Below are 20,017 nucleotides of genomic sequence, written 5' to 3'. Positions count from 1 at the left end.
ATGTTTGATTAATACATTTCCCATTCAAAAGAAATGTTTAACCTTTGTTTATCTAGGTTAGTCCCATTGAGATCAGAGATATCTCTTTCAAGGGAAACCTGGCTAATACAATAAATAGATAAATAAAAAACTAAAATTAGTTTGTGAAAGACTGATTACATGTCACATTTACCAGGGCCAAAAAAGACCTTTGACAATAAGCACATTCTGTGGTTAACCACGCGTTATCTATTATTTTTTCACTTACTCCTACTTAGGACTTTATGTTTGAGATTTCACTCACCTCAGTAGTTTAAACAGGGTTTTCTCCGTTTTTTTATGCAAGAAATGTACTTCAGATGATAATATTCCATATCTATAATTTCTGTTTTTTTAATATTCAATTCGGACATGAAACTATCTGAAGCATGTTCCCTCAATCACATTATCAACCACATTCACCAGCAGCTAAAATGGATATTCACTTTGTCACTCAAATTCTGCCTTAGCCTTTGGGAGTTTTTTTTTTTTAAACATGACTTTTTGTTGTTATTTGAGGTGTTGCTGACAGAAAATACATCACATCCAGAGTAATCCCAGGTGTAAGAGGCATGGTTCTGTGGCTGTGGAGAGGCCTAAATCTGCCAGCATGATGAAAGAGTCTGCGCTCCCATTCGGCCTGCCTCAATACCTTGACTCTGCGGCGGGGGAAATATCCACGGATTGCAAACAAAGCTGAAGCTCCTCATGTTTGCTGTTTGAGGGACAGAGAGAAGGTCATGCCTCATACAGTGCTAGCTTTCTGCTCAATGGATGAAACAAAAGCAGGAATGTCTCATTGCCCTCTGTCAGCCTTGAGCCTGACTCTGTTCAAACTGCTGGACCCCATTTATTCTTGTTCACACATACAGGTCCAGCTTATGACTTGTCTCCACTTTAGGTTCGAGTAAGTACGTGCCAAAGAGGACATTTTATCTTCTGTTCACCAGCAGGGTTTTGTAGATGTAAAGATGCGACCAAATCTGTGAAAGATCGGAGTTTGTGTTAAAAAACCAAAAACACTTAACCAGGTGAGCTTACGGGAACCCAAGTCCAGCACTCTGCATTGACCTGTAACTCTTGATTTTGAATTTTAAATACCAACAGATAAATTCCTAAAAGAAGAAACTCTGTATTTAAAAAAAAAACTGAACTTTATTTGAGGATCTCATTTGATCTGATGCCTGTGTCAGATTTTTTCTAATTCATGACATCTTTACTTCAAGTTCAACCTCATACTTCAAACTTTGACTTTATTCTAAAAACTAGGACTGTTCATAAGCAAAGATCATCCAATATAAAATCCTGGAAGAAGTCCAAACTATAAACACACAGCTGAAAAAAAACCTTTTAGGCCTCTATGGAAGCACAACAATTTTCTTCTCCAGCTTCTGCTCGGGAAAGAGATATCTCCTCATCACGTCATCGAGCTCCTCCAGAGCCAGCTGGGCGTGGAGCACAGACACATCGTCTGGGTCAGAGCGGACCACCCACTTCAGAGCTCGATACAGGTCCAACAGAACATCTCTGAGAACCTGGAGGAGTCATAAAAAGAGAGACAGAGGTTACCCTGTGGAAACAACACTGAGCTCTTTGCCTGTGGACTGAGACATACACAAATCTGACCATCAGGATCACCTTTGTTTCCCCTGCAAGCCATTTTGGTAACTTATTTGGAATTACAAACAGAATCAAAGTTTGGTCACTACAAGCTGCCAGGGTAAGGAAAAGAAAAACCTGTGAGCTTACTATTGTGTTGTATTCATCAAATGCATAAATACAGTTTGGCACAAATCTTCTCCCGTTAAAGTAATCTCCTTCACATTTATCATTTACTATCTCTTTATGGTTTTAATAAATCAAACCCTCTTTTTGTACTATTTATTGTCTGCACTTACCGTATCAATATCTATGTAATGTGTTCACATACAGAAGTCATCTCTGTATCAGTTTAGTAAATGGGGATGTTTGCCAGTTGCTGCTTCAAACAGGTGAAATAGAAAAAAGACAGTCAATGTTCATTTGGGGCTGTGTGTTAGAGGATGAGTTTAAGATATTCAGGTGAGTAAAAGAACGGGAGGGAGGAGCCACAGTGAGCTGATAAAGAGCTGCTCACCATGGTAACTAAACTCTTGTGGAAAACTACTGGCCCTGAATGCAGCATGAAACCTGACTAGTTTGAATTATCATGACTGACTTTTATTACAAAGTCAGTAAGTTTGTCTGGGTGCAATGTAAACAGATGGAGCAGTTATTCTTTTGTCTTCAATCTGACAAAGCAGCACAAGTGTTTAAGTATTAAACCAGACGGGCTTCTTATAAGCTCCTCGGCCAAATCTGAGAACCACATTTTTTTTTTTAATGAATCAGCAAATTCCCTGATCACTGCATTCTTGTTTTTGGTCTCAATTGTTTCTCAACTTCTCCAATATCCACTCTACACACCAGCAGACCTTCTCCCCTCCACTTTGACCAAACGTTTGAACTCTGGCCTGTCAGGGTCTGTCTCTCTCAGCTGTTCTCGTGGCCCTATGTGTATCATTAGCCCGGTACAGCTGCTGCAGCTCTGTAATGACAGGACCTGGTCTGAGACCAGCAGCTGGACAGCTCACTGTAATCGTGGCAGCGGCCCAGCAGCCACATCACACTCCAGCCAGCAGCTCACATAGAGACAAGCTTCTAATGGGCAAGTGGCAGGAAGCTCTCTTCTTATAGACTAGTATTTCATCCTAATGATGTTTTTTTTTTTTTATTGTAGAGTCTGACACGATTCGACTCATTTCATGAACTTTGCACCTGGATTAGATTATATCTCGCTTCTTATTTTCTGTTTTGTGTGGATACTGTTTGAAGATTATGTTTCTACTTTATGTTTATTTAGACGTAGCTGCTGGTGCAGTTGTTATGGAGTTCAGTATATTAATAAGATGTTTTAGTACTCGGCTCCTCTTATGTTGGTTGTGAACTTAAAGAAGCTTTTTTTGTACTTTGTTAATTGCATATATAATGGATCATAACTGTGTTTCATTAGTACAAAATTTAAGGATGACATTTGCATTTTTCAGGTTTATTCTCAAACAGGATGATCACAAAGGTACAACTTTATTATTCCCTTTTAAGGGTGCCTTTGCTCAATGAACCTCATGGTGCTATAAAAAGAAAAGGGGTAGTGTTAATAAACTGTTTAACTCTCAGTACTACACAGTCAATACCGTGCTGCCTCTCTGCTTCCTTTTTAAGAAGCCAGCGAGCTGTGATGTCATTAGTTTGGATCCTGTTGCTGAATATCACAAAAACAACACATCAGTAAAGACGTTCCAGAGACTAGAGAACTTGACACAGTGAGAAAGAGCTGTGACTTTGAAACATGTTGTTTGAAGTGAGACTAACAAGCTAACATTTAGTCTATAACCCCCCTCCCCTGATGAGCACAGAGAAACTGGGACTAGATTACAGGACCTGTCAGGGTCTGTAACAACAGCCTCTCACTCTCAAAAACACACACTGCTACATTATTCTGCCTGTTTAAAACCCAGAAAACAACATGGACCAGACTGAGTCCCTCTGCCGCCAGCATTCCACAGTTTGAGGTATTAAAATCCGTCAAGTAGGATCTGGTTGTTTTGATTTGTTTCCTCTGACAGAGAAGACATTCTTGAACCATGGTGGCAGAGTCGGTGGCCCCACAGTGACATCCCTGACCTCTCAATAGCAAAGAGAACGCAAGTGAAGCTGCCCATCATTTAACCTAGCCAGGGATAGGGGTTGCAAATTCCCAACGGCTAGAAACCTGTATACATGGCATCTACTTTGTATTTGACATATGAAGCGATTTTCATTGCACGTGTCCCTGCTAAATAAACAAACACACTCACCTTTCTCAGCTTTGTTACAATCCTGTGTGAACTTTATAAATTAACAACAAAAAAGGCAAAGGTGTAATGTTCCACCATCAGTCTAATTGGCTCTGGTGCATCAGAGTTTCAGTCAGAAAACGGATGCAGGTGGTTTAGTCGCTAAACCGAATGTAATTTCAACAATGAGGGAAACCTTCTTATTTTAGGGCTGTCCCCATTAACGCTTTAATTGTGAATTATTAAGGTCCTCAATTAGTGCATTTCTTTTTTTTTATTGTGTTCTCTTTTGTCCCTTAGCCACACTGTAGGGAAGTTGACAAGAACAACCCTACTGCGACTATGAGTGGCTCAATCCGCTTTAAAAAACTTCCAGCTAGCTCAGCTGACGAGTCAATATTATATCCACCTTATGTCATTAAACATTTCCCTTTCTTAACGTTCTCTTCAGCTGTTTTCAATCTGCAACAAGTTCCCTTTTCTGTTGTTAAGTCTATGTCATTACCTTCAATCTACCGGAAGTTCTTTATTTTATTTCAAAGTAAAAGCCTAACAAAAACAGTTTTGTAAATGAAAAATAATGGAATTTCAAACATGCCATTAATAATGCAATTGACCTTGAATAACTATAGAAATTCAGCGATTAATGGCATTTAAAATGTTAATCGGCTGACAGCCCTAATTTGTGTACAGCACAGTGCAGAGCAAGAAAAAGCTTCCAAAAAGAGAAAATGTATCTTCAAGCAGTTTGACTTCATAATGAAGCTCCTGAAAGGCACTTTAAGCTGGAAATGAAATGAACACTCATGAATCTGTGTTACCTATGAAAGCAAACAAGACCCATAAAATAACTCATCATCCGTCTCCTGATTACATTTCTGCCTTTCTAAATATAGATCAGTCATCTTATTGGCTATGAGAAGTGTGTTATGTGGCTTCTCTCCCTGGTTTCTTAAAAACTTGAGAGCCTGATGTGACCTGGTGGAATATTACCAGCTCTGACACTTCCTGAAACACTGGTCATTTCATGTCGTCAGACAGAAGTTTGAAGTGTGTTCATTGTAAAGCTGAGGGGGAGAACAAACACTTTTGGATAACTTGCTCATTTTTTCTTTTGACCTGCAGGTAACATTGAAGCAATCACTCACTGACACCTTTAAACTTGAACTGAAGCTCAGGTTCAAGTCTTTCTATTGTTAAAAAAAATCATTCCAATGTTTCTTATTGTTGGTTGTAAAAGATGTTCACTCAGTTTCAAGTAAGTGTGTGTGTGTTTTTTTTACCTGGGTAGTTTTGTCACTGAGGCCTCGGAGCAGCAGGGTGATAACATGGATGGCAGCTCTCCTCACCTCTGCCTCCTTCTCCGTCTTTATCAGAGCAGTCAGACAGGAGCTCAGCTACACACACACACACACACACACACACACACACACACACACACACACACACACACACACACACACACACACACACACACACACACACACACACACACACACACACACACACACACACACACACACACACACACACACACACACACACACACACACACACACACACACACACACACACACACACACACCAAATTATTTATGACAGTTTATACATGTTAAGTTAAATAAACATGACAAAAAAAAAGTAAAAGAAAATTGGATGCAGTGGAGCTGTGTTGTATTTGACACTCACTGCCTGCACTGCTGAGGTCAGTAAGAGATCTAAACTGGATCGACCGACGTATTGATCACACATCTAAATCAACAAGTGCCCTCAATCTCTTGATTTACACACACAAACACACATTCAAAGACACGCGGGTCAGTGTGGAGATCTACGCAAGTTCATGAATAAGCAGCCCTGTTAATCCAGCTGACAGTGTGGCTTATTCATTCTCGCAAGCTAGAGTTAACACACACACACACGTACACACACACGTACACACACACGTACGTATACACGCACACACTTACACACATCTCTGACCACTGCAGCAGCAAGGTACACACACGTGTAAATGTGGACTTTTTTTCTGCACACTCAGATGCTGATCAGAGTGTGTGGGCTTGTATTTGTGCTGCACATAGGCACATATAAGCAAGGAGTCTCACACACACACACACACACACACACACACACACACACGCACACGCACGCACTGATGGCTGTTTAACTTCAGTCTGGTTGTGCTCGAGGTTTCTGCCTGTTCAAAGGCCTCTTTTTCTTGCCACTGTTACTTTGCTAAAAGTGCTGTTCTCATGGTGGATTAATGTTGGCTCTTTGTTAATTATATAACAAAAAGTAAACTAAGTGGGGCGCTGGTGGCGCAGTGGGTGGAACGCACGCTCCGTGTGTGGAGTCTGTGGTCCTCTGCGCGGGCGGCCCAGGTTTGGGTCCGACCTGTGGCTCCTTTCCCGCATGTTGTTCCCTATACTATACTATCCCTGATTTCTGACTCTATCCACTGTCCTATCTCTCTAATAAAGGCACAAAATGCCCAAAAACAAAAAAAACTTAAAAGAGCTTAGATATATTGCTTTTACCAAAAAGTGAATGATGTCCAACAACAACAACAATCTGATTATTGGATCTGTATTGTGACTAACATGCCTTTAATAACTCTAACGCTTCAGTACATACTAATGTATTTACCGGTACATATTTTTGTGTTTTTTTATTCAAATGATGAGAAGTTGTACCTCCTGAGCCAGTGTTCCCAGGGAATAGTCAAGTCTCTGACAGAGCTCCCCAAGGTTGGACAGACTGCTCGCCCGCACGCTTTGGTCTGGATCCCTGGTTCCTTGAAGGAAGACGCCCAGGAGAGGACGGCCTAGATGAGGCGCCAGCTCCCCTGGAAGAAAGAGAGACGGGGAAGAAGAGCTTACTCAAACCATTCAGTTATCATCACATGCAAATGGACGTTTTTGAACATGTACAAATACAAAGCAAATGACCAGCCCACCGCTATAATACACCAAAGGAAACCCTGCTCGTAGAGTTTGTGAGGAGACAAAGACTCAAACGTGGATGTGCCACCTCACAGGTGATTGCCTCAACCAACAAGTCAAGTTACAGTTTACATCAATCAGTTTTCTCCACAGAATGACAGTGTAGGGCGTCAGGGCGGTCCAGCTGGCATCGGGGGGAGATGCTTACGCCAAGATCTCTACTCAAACAAGTTCTGAGGCTGTCTTTACATAAACATTCAAAATGAGTCAGCATAAAACATGACAAACTAGTCAAAGCCATAAAGAAGTAGAACAGGTGAGAACTGCAAAGAGAGAGTGAGGACTGTAGCAGCACCAGTGTAATACTGCTGTTTACAGTTTCTCATACCCTGTTAAATGTGTGTGTGTGTGTGTGTGTGTGTGTGTGTGTGTGTGTGTGTGTGTGTGTGTGTGACACTGTTTCAGAGAGAGACATTCAAAGAACAGAGCTGACTGCTGACTTAAGCTGCTCCTGCCAAGCAGCAGTGAGGAGAGCCAGAGCCTCCATGGAGAGAAGAGAACCAGCCGACTGGATAGTAGTAGTAAGACCTGTTAGAGCTGTGTGTGTGTGTGTGTGTGTGTGTGTGTGTGTGTTAGAGCTAGTTATACTATACTGATCCAGAAACCAGTTCCACACACACCCACACACACTGAACTACCTGATCTATTTGCCTGTCCTTGATTACCCTTTTAGGGAGCCAAAAGCCTCCTCAGACTCCCCTTCCCTTTAGACCCCCATCAGAGCAGAACAAAACACACGCTCCTTTTAGGGCATCACACCTGCAGATATTAATACATCACAAACACAAAACACACCTGGGAAAGGGTGATTCAACATTTCCACAGATGCTCCTCAAATCTGCTGAACTGCATTTAGACCCTAGACTGTATAAATAGAAAACTAAACCTATATGTAGAGAAATGGACTTTATGTCTTGGTAGCAGGTTTGTTGCAGAGTTCCTCTCTCTTTAACAAGCTTCCAACACCTTGATGTTAATATTCCATACCTCGTCATACCTATTTTCTATACTTCTCTGTAGAGCTTCAGCCCATAACTGACATCAAGTAGCCAATACCAAGATGTTGATTATATTTGTCAAGAAGTATTTATGTGTCCCAAGTTTAATACTGACTTCAAAATGACTTCAATCAAACTCCATTCTTTATGTATATTGTGTTTCTGGTTTAAGTACTGTCTGTTATTGCTAGCTATGCAAGCTCCAACATTTCTGCAAAAACTTTCCTGCAAGTGCAAAAATGCCAGCAACAGGGAGAAAGCCCAAGCAGAGCCAAACATTCATTTATTCAACATTTACTCAACCAGACCAGTCAATTAAGAAAACCTTTTTCTTTACAAATGACTGCCTGGCAAGAGGCAAATCTTGGCCACTGGGGGTGTTTAAGACAAACACAGAGGCTCTCTGGGTGTCTGTGCAGCAAACTGAAGGTCTATCCAATCTCTGAGCTAGGATATAAACCCCCCGATTGTCCCAGGAAAGTGGTACGATGGCAATCTGGCAGATAAAAGCAGAGCGGAGGGCGAAAACAAAACAGGGTTTTCTATCAGGGAGAGATTCTGATACACAAGGGGCCCTTCTGAACAGAGATCCGCATGAAAGACACATCTGCACCATGGCTTTATGTGCTGTAAGAACTGTCCATCAGTTACCAATAAACATGTGTGAACACATACAGACACATGAATGAACAAACGTCTCATCTGTCTGACAATGTTTACCACCCAAACAAAGTCAAAGTCTTGTTCTCTTAGGAGTGAGGGCTAACTTTTCAAAACAACTTCATAACCGCAGGACTCAAATGTCAGCTCCGGTTCAGAGATGATGCTTCTTTTTTTTTTTTTTTTGGGGGGGGGGGGGGGGGGGGGGGGTTGGACAGATTGTTGGGAGCTTTTTCCGCTGCTTCCAATCTTCATGCCAGGCCATTTATGTTAGACAAAAGAAATGAGACGGAAGATTAAAATATGAGACTGGACACATTAAAGAGAGACTACAAAAACTAAACAAAGGGTAATATCACTTCACTGACATTGAGTCATTCCAAGGAGGTACCTGAGTGTTGTAGTCAAGACCACCCTAACCCAGACCAAGACATACCCAAGACCAGAGGGCTCCAAGACTGAGACAAGACCGAGACATTTAGGAATTGACGAGACCAAGACCAAGACCATAAATATCAATGAAGAATCATCATCTCATAGGCGTTTTACACCACCAAGAATAAAAACACAAGAACCAAGAAAAGTTTCTGATGCTCCGAAAGACAAAACAAAGTGTGTGTTCAGATGAAGGATGACAGTCAAGACAAAGTGATGGGGAAGTGCGACAGCATGGAGAGCGTTTAATCACTCTGCACAAAAGTGACGTTTATTTTTCTGTCAAATATGAAACCTGAAGTGGTCTGGAAGCGATAACAAGTTTGGTCATTGTCCTGACAAAATACAATCATCCAAACATGACGGTGAACAAACGTTAGCTGATGCTCACCCATCGCCCTGCTCGCCCTCATCAGGACTTCTCCCACTTTGAGGCGGGTCTCCAGGGAGCGCTCCTTACTGGATGTTGGGAGGGAGGGACCATGCTGGAAGTCCTTTAGGAGCCTTTCCAGGATCCTCTCAGGGTAAGAATCAGCCAGTGCAGCCAGACCTAAACACAGTTTATACTCCTGAGTGTCTCTTTAATATTATCAGTGGATTAAGGATGTTATCTCTATATATAAACAATCAATCAAAACAAGGATCATGTGACTTTTTACCTTGAATGGCTGACAGGTAGACAAATGAGTCTTCATGCTCCACGTTTTCTAAGAAGAGCTGGAGAAGACAAATCATCAGATTTATCATAATTTAGTTCAGAGGGAAGCAACACGCGTCTCTTAGTGAGAAGAGTCTGTATGAAAAACATGAAAAGCATCATCAATATGTTTCCTGACAGAACAACAAAGGCGGATCAATACTGGCACAGAACTGAATACATTAAAGACGAAAACTATCAAAGGGAATAATCTAAACCCTAATCTGACACCCTGATATTTAAAGAAGTCTTGAAGGTGGAGGTTTCAATGGGAGAGGGGGAAATGGGGGGGGGATAAACAAGGAGCTGCTTAGAGAAGATACATGGAAGTACTGAGGAGATGTGAGGATCAACATCTGAAAGGTGACCTGAATTCCCCCCAATTTAAAGAAAGAAAAAAAATCAATAAAAGGGGGATCTGCCATAGAAGTGGGGTGCTGTTCTAAAGTGCACACAGCGGGGGGTTATGATTACAGAGAATTCTAAATGAGTTGAGATCCTTCTCTCACCCTTACCACCTTAACAAGTCCCTAGGGTGGCCCCACCCTGGCTACTCTGGGGAGGAGGTTCAACCGCCTCATCTATTATACATTCAAACCCAGAATAGTGGAGGTAAAAGCACCTCATACATGTTCCTGACCCTCACTTCATCCCTATAATGATCCTGTCTGGTACATGTGTGCATTGTATTCTCTAATGGGACCTGTTTTACCGCCTGTCCTGGTTTCCCCTTCTTAAGTACTACTCACTGTGAAACTTTGCGAGGGTAAACAAGGCAATTGAAATGTATTTTTGAAATAGCTCTTCTTCCAGTTGATGGTCTGGCTTTCTTTTGAGGTCATAAACAGGGAACCGTTTCATCGGCAGATAAAAACTCAAGGTAAGCTTAAAGGACCAATATGTAACTCTGACATGTAGCGTTTCAAATGAGTAGTGCAGTCCAAATTCAAATCATTGGAGAGAGGTGTCCCCCCCTGCCCCCTCCTTGCTAGCGTTGAAGTGCCCACGGGTTGCCATGAGGCGGACACTGAAGCTTCAGTGTTTAGCCAGCTCTGCTTTGGCCTTGAAACCTTTCTGTGCTCTAACCTCTCTCCATTTTTCAAAAGCATCTCCAATATTTATCTTCGTTTCACGTTTCTGCTCGTGGAACTAATGAGAAAAATGCTAAGGCTTTTTAGATCGGGTAGAATCAGTTATATCTGAACCAGTACTTCCCCACTTCAATCGCTGCAACACCCGTTGGTGTTGCAGCGATTGAACGGTTGCAACGGCCGTGTTGGGGTGCCTTAAAACCACCTCCCTTCTCTTCACATACTTTCAGAGTATCAGCAACTGTAGCTGTCCACTGAAAATGTCTATCGGGTCATATCAGGTATTTGCTAGGATGCCAGTCAGTACACAAATAAGTAATAACTAAGGAGCTCCCCAAAAAAATCAATAAGTTTCATGTAAACTGGCATTTAAATAATATAATCAATAACAGCACAGTGCAAGAGGAGAATGTTCCTCAAGTCAAGCATGAGCATGTTTCTTATGTCAGCAATCAGTATTTTTCCAAGAGTTAATGTAGATGTGTTTATGCTTTGCCCCTTCATGGAGAGGAACTCTGTATCAGGAAATAATGATGTCAACATTTGGGAATCATATCACAGAGGACATTTCTAGAAGAATTCCTCTATCTGCATCTGACTTATTGTTACGATAAAAAAATAGGATGAAAAAACCCACCATCAGGACGTTCTCCCTGCCCTGGACGGCCTCTGGATTTTTGTTTTGCACCATCTGTGTCAAGACCCTGAGGGCAAAAGCTCTGGTGGGCACATCTGGGTCACAGGCCTCCAGCATGCAGTCAGAGAAGGACTTGATAGGGGGCCGTGGTTCACTTGTGGAAGAAGTCCTTTCTTGACTTTGTGGACTTCCTCCTGCTGTAGATCCGCCTGAAGAAGCAGGGGGTCTGATTGGCGTGTTGCTCTTCGAATCATTATCTTTGGGAGATGAATAAGAACTAGTCTGTGCTTTGTTTGCTTCAGTTCTTGTCTTCGGCTTCTTCCTGCAAGGCACACTGTTGTTCTTTTCCAGCGCTTCAGGGTTTCTCGGGGTTTGAGCAGCAGCACTGAGGTTTTCAGGCCGGTAGGCTCCGTGTGTGGCAATCACAGATCTGAGGTTGGATGCCAGCTCCTGGATAAAAACTTCTGAGTGCTTCTGAGAAAGCGTCTCCAGCGGTGGGAGCAGCCTGGACATGGAGGAGTAGTCCTCTGCGCTGAGCTAGAACATTAAAACATGGGAGAGGATGATTGGGTAGGAGCAGGGTGTGCAGGGATGTTACATTTCTTGGTGGAAACTTTTACTTCACTTTACTTCATACAAAAGTTGTAACGTCTTCTAAAATCAGATCTGCAAGACTTTCACCGTAAAGCTCCTGTATGCTAGCACGCTTTTAAAGTTTTGCTCGAGATCAGGGAATATGTGTAAACAACATTTTTTTTTGTGAGTGTGAGCATATAGTTCTAGTAAAAGGAAAGCAAATAATAGCATATGAAGAGACTGTCTATCTGCAAAGGCAGGATGTTAAGGAAAAGCACGAACAAATCTGAATTCTTGAAATCACTAAGCCATACTCTTAAACTCCAAAAACATGCTCTGAAATAAAGGAAGGGGGGGGGGGGAAGGGAAGGTATTGCATTCACAGAGAAAAACATCTAATATTGATCTTAGTATTATGAGAAAAGTAGTAATACAAATATCTGCTCTGTTTTTCTGCATCAATGAGATACGGTGTTGTGTGTCGGTGTACCACTGCTGCCTCATTTGCCCCCTTGGAAATCTATCAATTTCAGCAATTGTTTAATCACCAAAGTGACTAAATATCCAGTCTGAATGCGTTTCAGATGCATCAGCCTATATCTGTGAAGTATGCCATATCGGCTCAGCTGATCCTGGAGAAATACTGCAACATTCAGCAGATCAGAACAGTATGAACAAGTGCAGAGTCTGAAGTTGACAAACTAATAATAATAGCATCTACGTGATTTAAAGACACGATTAACTCCAAATGTGTCTAACCAATTACACTTTGTCAGCCTGGTACCTCTTTAATTTAGACAAATAGTCCTCAAGTGAATTGAATACGCTTCTGTCAAAAAGAATATCAGCTTGGAAACAGTTTTCAGCCTTTCACATAGAAAATACAGTTCATGCAAAACACAAGAGAGATGCAACATGTGGATGTGTTTTGTTTACTGTACCTGAGGTCCTGACAGCAGAGTGGCCACGAGGCCGATCCCCATGCTCAGCGTCTCACTCTCTACTGGATTCACAAGACCTGGACCAGTGGTGTGATCCAGACCCACACAGGCCCTCTGGAGCAGGGACACCAGGAAGTCCACAACCTGGAGAAGGAAAAAACAGCATCATGGACAAAACGAATACCCAGAAAGAGATTTAAACGTGTTTCATTTAAACCTCAAGGTGGAGATTGGATGTGATGTAAGAACTTTAGTGCTACACACTAGAGTTAAAAGTAATATGAAATAAGTAGCAGGACCATTTAAAGGTTGTACTCAGAGAACATCAGCTGTTATAAAAATAATACATCTAAAAATAGAACATTATCCGGTCAGGTCAAGCTATTTTATCAGAGACGATTCTTAATCTCTGAAGGAATGTTTGTCTGCAGTACAGCAGCCGCCAGCTAGTCAGACAGCTTCCCCCGCACGCCCTACATGACACCAAACAGAGGAGAGGCAAATAGGCTATTTTAGTGTGGCAGCATGACTCACTGTGGCCTGATTCCATTATAAAAAATCCCAAAGGAACAAAGACGGGTTTTAAAATATGCCAGAAAGTAAAGAAGCAATCCCAGGAGGGTGAGGTAACACATGAGAGATGGTGGCACTGGATGTTTCAGGGAAGTCACGAAAAGTTTTCAAATAACAGTGCAACAAAGCCGGTGACATCGGTCTCGGAAATGTAATTTATAATCCATTTATGTCCATTTAAATTCTTTCCTGCACAAACATGGTCACTTCTGAAAAGGGATACTGTCAGTTAAAACATGATATTAAGTTTGTAACGTTCACTTTTTCTTCACAGTCCATGATCTTCGCTCACCTGGGTATTTTTTCTCAGCAGCACAGTGTGCTCCACAGACTCAACCATCACAGCCAACACCTGAAGCAAAGCGAGTCTCTGTCCTCGCCTCTCGGCTCGATCAAGCAGCTGCTGCTCCACCTCTAAGAGCGTCATGGCCGACACGTCCAACTCTCCTGCATCCTTGTGGTCATCTTCTGCAGCTGTCCAGCTGGTCAGCTCCTGTTGGCAAAGCAAAGGAAATGATGGAAAGACAGAAACACTCAACTATAAAAATAAATAAACAAAATACAATTCTTATTTTGGAGGAGTTTAAGAATCTCTGGGTCTCTTGCTTAGCTTTCTGCCACTATGACCTGACCCCAGATAAGTGGAAGATAATTGACGGATGGACAACTTTTATTGTACTTCTTTCAATAAATGTAATCCTTTGTGTATACATTCTGCAGCTTGTATTCACTCCTTACTTGCAGTAGGTCCAGGAAGAAGTCTCCCGGTAGGTCAGAGTCTTTGAGTTCAGTCAGCAGCTGCATCAGACACTCCAACCTCCACTGCTCTCCGGACAGCTTCTCATACAGAGCATCATCCTCGTCACTAAAACACCAACAGTCAGAGAGAAAAAAAACACTGATTATTTCATTATGGTTTTATCGGATGCATCCTATCTGAAAAACACAAAAAAAAAACAGTTCGAGCAGATTTAACAAAGGTGTGTAGGGAGAATCCGTCAGTCACCTGCAGCTCTCTCTGGAGCAGAGTCTGACTCCTCCATCGCTGCCAGGGTTGAATCTGAAGTCTGCTGCTACTTCGTTCTTCTTCCCTCCCTGCAGGCCGGAGAGCTGCTTCAGAGCAGGCAGGGCCACAGACGGCTCAGTGTGACTCAGGTACCAAACCAGAATCTCCTGACAGGGGGCGCTGCAGAGCAGAGAACAAACACATGTAGCTCAATCTCAGATTCCTACCTTAGAACAATGGATTATTTTTTCAACTTTCCTTTTCATTTATTTTTTCCCACTTTTTGAATAATATTGTATTCTAACAAAACATAGTAATGCATATCTAAGATGAGAATCTCTCAGACATGGAAGAACAATCAAAGGTACAAGAAGATCAATCATCAGTAATGACTCACTAGAAGTGTGTTGCATTTGTCTGTTTCAGATGAAACCGTTCCCCAGTTCTCTTATTTTGCTGATAACATTTTTTTTTAACGTTACCGTAGGTGAGAGACGTTCTGCTTAGTGAAACAAAAGAGTGTGAAGATCACAGGAAGAACTTCTTCTAGAGCTTTGAGGAGAGACGCTGAGGGACTGTTTCCAACCACCCAGATCTGTGAACGAGAGGAAAGGGAAGCAACAAGTTAATGTGACAGACCTCTTTGTATATGCTCTTTTCAACAACTAAAAAGTACATCGTAATACTGTTTTTAAATCCTCACCTTATTCACATCCTCAACACAACGAGTCAGCTCCCACTCCTCTACAGCTGTCTGAGAACAACCCTCATCTGGACAAAAACACACAGACACACATCTTCACACAATTTCATCTTCAGAAAAATGGATACTTTAATTTAAATCCGAAACTGAGCACAATGATGAGACGTTATGGAGCATGGGAGTTTGGGTGACTGAGTTGAGTAAAATACATCAAGAAAAATGTGCAGACTGATAAAAAAAAAAAAACCGAATATTTCCTCAGGTTTTTTTAAGCACATAAATAATTTTACTGCATTTTAATTCTTCAACCTGTAGATGCTGTTGTGACAACATGATAGATGCTACTGTACTTTCTGGAAACACAAAAGAAATGGCTGCTTTTTGTTTTTAAAAACCATACAGTATAATGATCAGACACATGTGGAGGACAGACTGCAATGTTACTGACCAGAAGCAGTGGTGCAGCGGTGGAGAGGTGCGAGTAGAGGACTCAGCAGGTACTCCTGAGCAAAGCTGGGCTTCTCCTGCACCATGGAGAGCAACGCCCTGGTGGCCACACGCTGGAACTGTAGGGCCGTCAGCTTGTCTTTGAAGTGCAGGAGCTCCAGGATCTAAACAACAAATGCAAACACAACAAGCAAGGTTTTACTTAATTTAATTGTTTAATAATCTTAATTGGGATTAATTGTTAAGATTTGGACACATAAAAACGTTGTCACAATATATTCCTATGGGCAACAACATGAGCAGTCGGCCGATCCCTCAGGTTAGACACAGACTGTAAATATCAAAGACCTACAGCTTTTGTGTGTGTGTGTGTGTGTGTGTGTGTGTGTGTGTGTGTGTGTGTGTGTGTGTGTGTGTGTGTGTGTGTGTGTGTGTGTGTGTGTGTGTGTGTGTGTGTGTGTGTGTGTGTGTGTGTGTGTGTGTGTGTGTGTGTGTGTGTGTGTGTTGGGCTGACCTGAGGACAGACTTGTCTGTAGTAGCTGTCTGCTGAAACAGACTGTTGAGGGCAGGTCGCCAGGATCCGAGCCACACACTCACATTTCTTCCAGTCTGACTCGCCCCCTACAGGACAACAGTGTGTTTCCAGTTCAGACACATTAACCACAACTTCCACACTAATAAATCAGAATATTTGTTTATTGCAAAGTACTTTTTGAATAATTTAACACATACAATAAAAAAAACATTAGAGAATATTGCATAAATAAATGGAGTAATTAACAGCTTTGCAATTTGTGTAGGACCGGCAAGACATTGCGGTGGGACTTTTAGGCTATGCAACATTTTACAGTGAGAGACATATGTGAAGTGATGATAACCAGGTGTGCCACTTTTCATCCTCCTATCCCTTCTTCATTCCTGCTCACCTGTTCCTCCTCCCAGGATGGCTCTGACTACAGCCTGGACTCCATTAGGCTGCATCAGGCGTTCAGATAGCAGCTGACCACACAGACGCCTCAGCCAGGCTGGAGCTGATCCTCGAGCTGCCCTGCTGCTGGAACCACCAGAGACCCCCACTGCAGCAGACTGAAAAGAGAGAGAAAATAAAACATGACAGACAGCCGAAGAACACCTACATTGTGATATTGTACTGACAGATAAAGTTTATGTGAAGCACATCTATGCCTAGTATGATCCTCTATCAGACATGCAGACCTGTGTGGGTCCACCCTGGAGGATCAGCAGCTCCTTGATAACGATTGGCTGGTAAACTTTCCCCAGAAGGCTTTTGAGGGCCTCCTTGCACATTTGACCTTCCTCAGCACGCAGATCCTGGACCTGAAAAGTTTGCAGAGAAAGACAAATAATGTAATTTCTCTTGACTACATGCATTAAAAGTATTTCCACCAAAACACACTCACATATTAAAAACTGCTTAAACTAAGATTATGTTTAAAGTAAAGCATACCATGAAACATTTTTTAAGGTCACATAGCGCCACCTACTGTAAAAGAGTGTGTAGTGAATGGCATTAGATCATCTAATAAGGCAACAGCATAACTAAGACATCATTATATTGGCCTGTGATGTCACTATAAATAGTTGTGTAATGCCGATACTGATATCTATTTACGAAGCCCTTGTTGCACCAATTGTGTGCCAATATCTCTACACATACTTGATGCAGGCAACAGCTTTGTACAAACATGATGTATGTCTACCCCACTCTCTCCAGCCAACATTTCCTCTCTCTTATTATCATCATTACCTTATCTTTCTCTGTGCCGCCTCCCTCTGCCCTCTGTGGTTGGTAGCCGAGTTGGCACAGTGCTGCCATCACATCCCCCAGATGTCGTGTGAACACCAGTGTGGCGAGAGAGGACAGCTCGGCCAGCTTCAAGAGGACCCGTGTGGCGGTGAGAAGCCGGCGTCTTCTTACTACGACTGCCCCAATGCAGACTAGTTTTTCCACCATGGCCCCAAACGCTGACCTGCAGCCTAGAGGCACTCCCACTCCAGGAGCCAGGTAGGGGCAGAGACCAAGAGAAACCACAAACTGAAGAGCAGCTCCGAGCGTCTTCTGCTGAGCGACACTGAGGACATCAGGAGGGAGAGGAGGAGCCATCTCTGCAGTGCGTTGTCTTACTGCACAGGGAGGAGGCATCTTCTCGAAAAGTTCGAGTTCAACGGAGAGGTGTCGTGCTAAGGCGAGGAACAGGAGGAGACATTCCTGGACGAAGGCCCAAACAGTGTCTTCTGTTTCGCTGGAGAACCAGTCTGCCTCCGCCATCACCTCCTCCCTCAGCTTCCTCACCTTCTGGAAGCCGGACTCAGTGTGAAGCTGCTCCAGGAGGAGGGCTCTGTTGGCTCGCAGCGCCGCCACAAGAGCCTCTTGGTGTGAAGGTTGAGCATTGTGCACAGACCCTTCTACAGACAATGACATTGCATTTTTGGTTTATTCTATGCAGCTTGTTTTGTAGAGTTGCTGACAGAAAGTTGTTTCACAGTAAAATAGTCACCTAGAAGCTCATCAGGCCACAGCAGGGATACACTGCAGTGACAGTCAAGCCAAACTAATGTAAATGCATGTAATAACTTTCTAATATATTTAATTATAATTTAAATCAAGAAATATTGGGATGAATTAAACAAAACCAGAACAGACCAATGGGATTTTTGAGAGATAAGAATTTAAGGGGGTAAATAAATCCTCCATAAATATAGCAGGTGGTAGAGTATTATTATTCTTGAATGAAACAGTACGTTTGTGGATTGTGCATCAATGGAACTATACAAAGGTAGTCCAAGGACAGCTTCTTTAAAATTTAAAAAATAAAAACCTATCACTGAATATCTAAGCATTAGACCATCCTCTGTGAGGCTCTGCTGTATGTGCTCCTGCAGACGGTGCTCAGAGGATGATTAAACTACGGAGCTGTTACTTACGACTCTTGTGAACAAACTAAATAATGAAACCTTCCTGAAAATGTCAGTGGTTTGTAATTGACCCAAACCATTCGATCCTTTGTGGAAAAATAAAAAGTATTTCTTCAGCTGTTTGAATTTAAAAAACGTTTACTCCTAATTGATGCATCTGCCTTTGGCCCATCCAAAATGACTGAACAACATATTGATCAGGGTCTAAACAATAATATTTTGGATGTCATCCATTGAAAAGTTAAGACACAGAAAAAACTTCATTGTTTCAATCAATTTAACATTGTTGATATTAAGTTGATCATTTTGGTCAGAAGTGTGAACCTGATTTAAAAATGGCAGAACATCAGCTCTGACTGTCATTGAGAATATTGTTTTGCGAAGACCGATTGGACTTCAGAACAGTAGACGACACCTCAGTGTTTCAGTCATCAAACATCAGGAACTTTGAATGGGGAAATTCAAGATGACATTTAAAGGCTTCTAAAATACCAAACATACCGTGTTTCCTCTGAATTTAGATTGGCATGAATATCGAGATTTTTAAACGCAGTCTTAAAACTAATTTATTCAGTCTGGCTTTTATATCAATTCAAATCTTAACATTATTGTATTGTCTTTTTATCCTACTACAATTCTAAATATCTTCCTCTTATTTATTTCAATATCTTGTTTCTTTTATGTGTCGTATTTTATTTTTATACATATATTGTATTTATAATTCTTATTGGTGTGCATTGGTCTCAATGATTTTATAAACTACTTTTCGTCAATAACTTTTCTGCACTCTCGTAAAGCACTTTGAACTGCAATTTAATTTGTCTGAAAGGTGCCAAATAAAGTTATATATAAAGTTTGATTGATTGATGAAAGGAAACTTACTGGTTTATTTAGTATTTGAAGTCTATGGTTTGAACATACCACTTTCACTTTTTCTAAATGAATGCTGGCTTGGGATACACACAAGTGGATGGTTACAATGTTTGCTGAGAATAATAAACATCAAAGTGAATCTGAGCTCTGAACCCTGAAGAACAATCTGCTGAGGAGAGATACTTTCTGTAGTTTCCATCCAGCTTTTGTGATTCAAGGACAACAAAGTTAGAGCACCTAAGACAAATACTGCACAGCCAGTGAGTGCATGCTCTCATCTCACTCAGACATCTCTGAATGATGCATTTACTGATGAATTTGGTCACGATATCCAAATGATGTTGTGTCACTTACCTCCCAGAGGTTTGGTGAGAATGTTTAACGCAGAGAGGATAGCTGAAGTCATCTCGCCATCATATTGAACTTCATAGACGTTTTGTGATATGTGATTTCCAAAACTAGTGTTTAAATAATCTGCCACAATCCTCTAGACATGCCCTGGGTTTCGGAAACGCTCAGCTGGTGTGTTTCATAGACTGTGTTTGCATCTCAAAGTGGCGCGGAAA

General features: G+C 41.8%; 1 protein-coding gene across 1 annotated transcript; it reads right to left on the bottom strand.

Annotated features, from left to right (window-relative positions):
- Window positions 1-1,254: 1,254 nt before the first annotated feature.
- tango6 (transport and golgi organization 6 homolog (Drosophila)) lies at window positions 1,255-20,017 on the bottom strand. Its single transcript, XM_020641099.3, has 18 exons — window positions 19,806-20,017; window positions 17,410-18,068; window positions 16,857-16,979; window positions 16,568-16,727; window positions 16,156-16,262; window positions 15,643-15,805; window positions 15,195-15,262; window positions 14,974-15,086; window positions 14,492-14,671; window positions 14,224-14,350; window positions 13,778-13,978; window positions 12,913-13,056; window positions 11,396-11,932; window positions 9,630-9,687; window positions 9,362-9,520; window positions 6,569-6,720; window positions 5,156-5,269; window positions 1,255-1,553 (listed from the first exon to the last, which is right to left on the bottom strand). The coding sequence occupies exons 1-18, from the start codon at window positions 19,855-19,857 to the stop codon at window positions 1,377-1,379; spliced, it is 3,294 nt and encodes a 1,097-aa protein (XP_020496755.2). The 5' UTR covers window positions 19,858-20,017; the 3' UTR covers window positions 1,255-1,376.

This window comes from Labrus bergylta, chromosome 7 (genome assembly GCF_963930695.1).
Source record: "Labrus bergylta chromosome 7, fLabBer1.1, whole genome shotgun sequence".
Classification (NCBI taxonomy): domain Eukaryota; kingdom Metazoa; phylum Chordata; class Actinopteri; order Labriformes; family Labridae; genus Labrus; species Labrus bergylta.
The sequence above is the reverse complement of the archived record's forward strand: the minus strand, read 5'-3'. Positions and strand labels throughout refer to the sequence as shown.

What these genes read in the sequence shown, in the direction of transcription:
- tango6 (XM_020641099.3), bottom strand. Translation starts at nt 19,857, where the DNA reads ATGACTTCAGCTATCCTCTCTGCGTTAAACATTCTCACCAAACCTCTG. An exon ending in GTGTTGAGGATGTGAATAAG is followed by an intron (nt 15,087 to 15,194) that starts GTGAGGATTTAA and finishes TCTCGTTCACAG; the next exon opens with ATCTGGGTGGTTGGAAACAG. An exon ending in CTACCTGTCAGCCATTCAAG is followed by an intron (nt 9,521 to 9,629) that starts GTAAAAAGTCAC and finishes AACTGTGTTTAG; the next exon opens with GTCTGGCTGCACTGGCTGAT.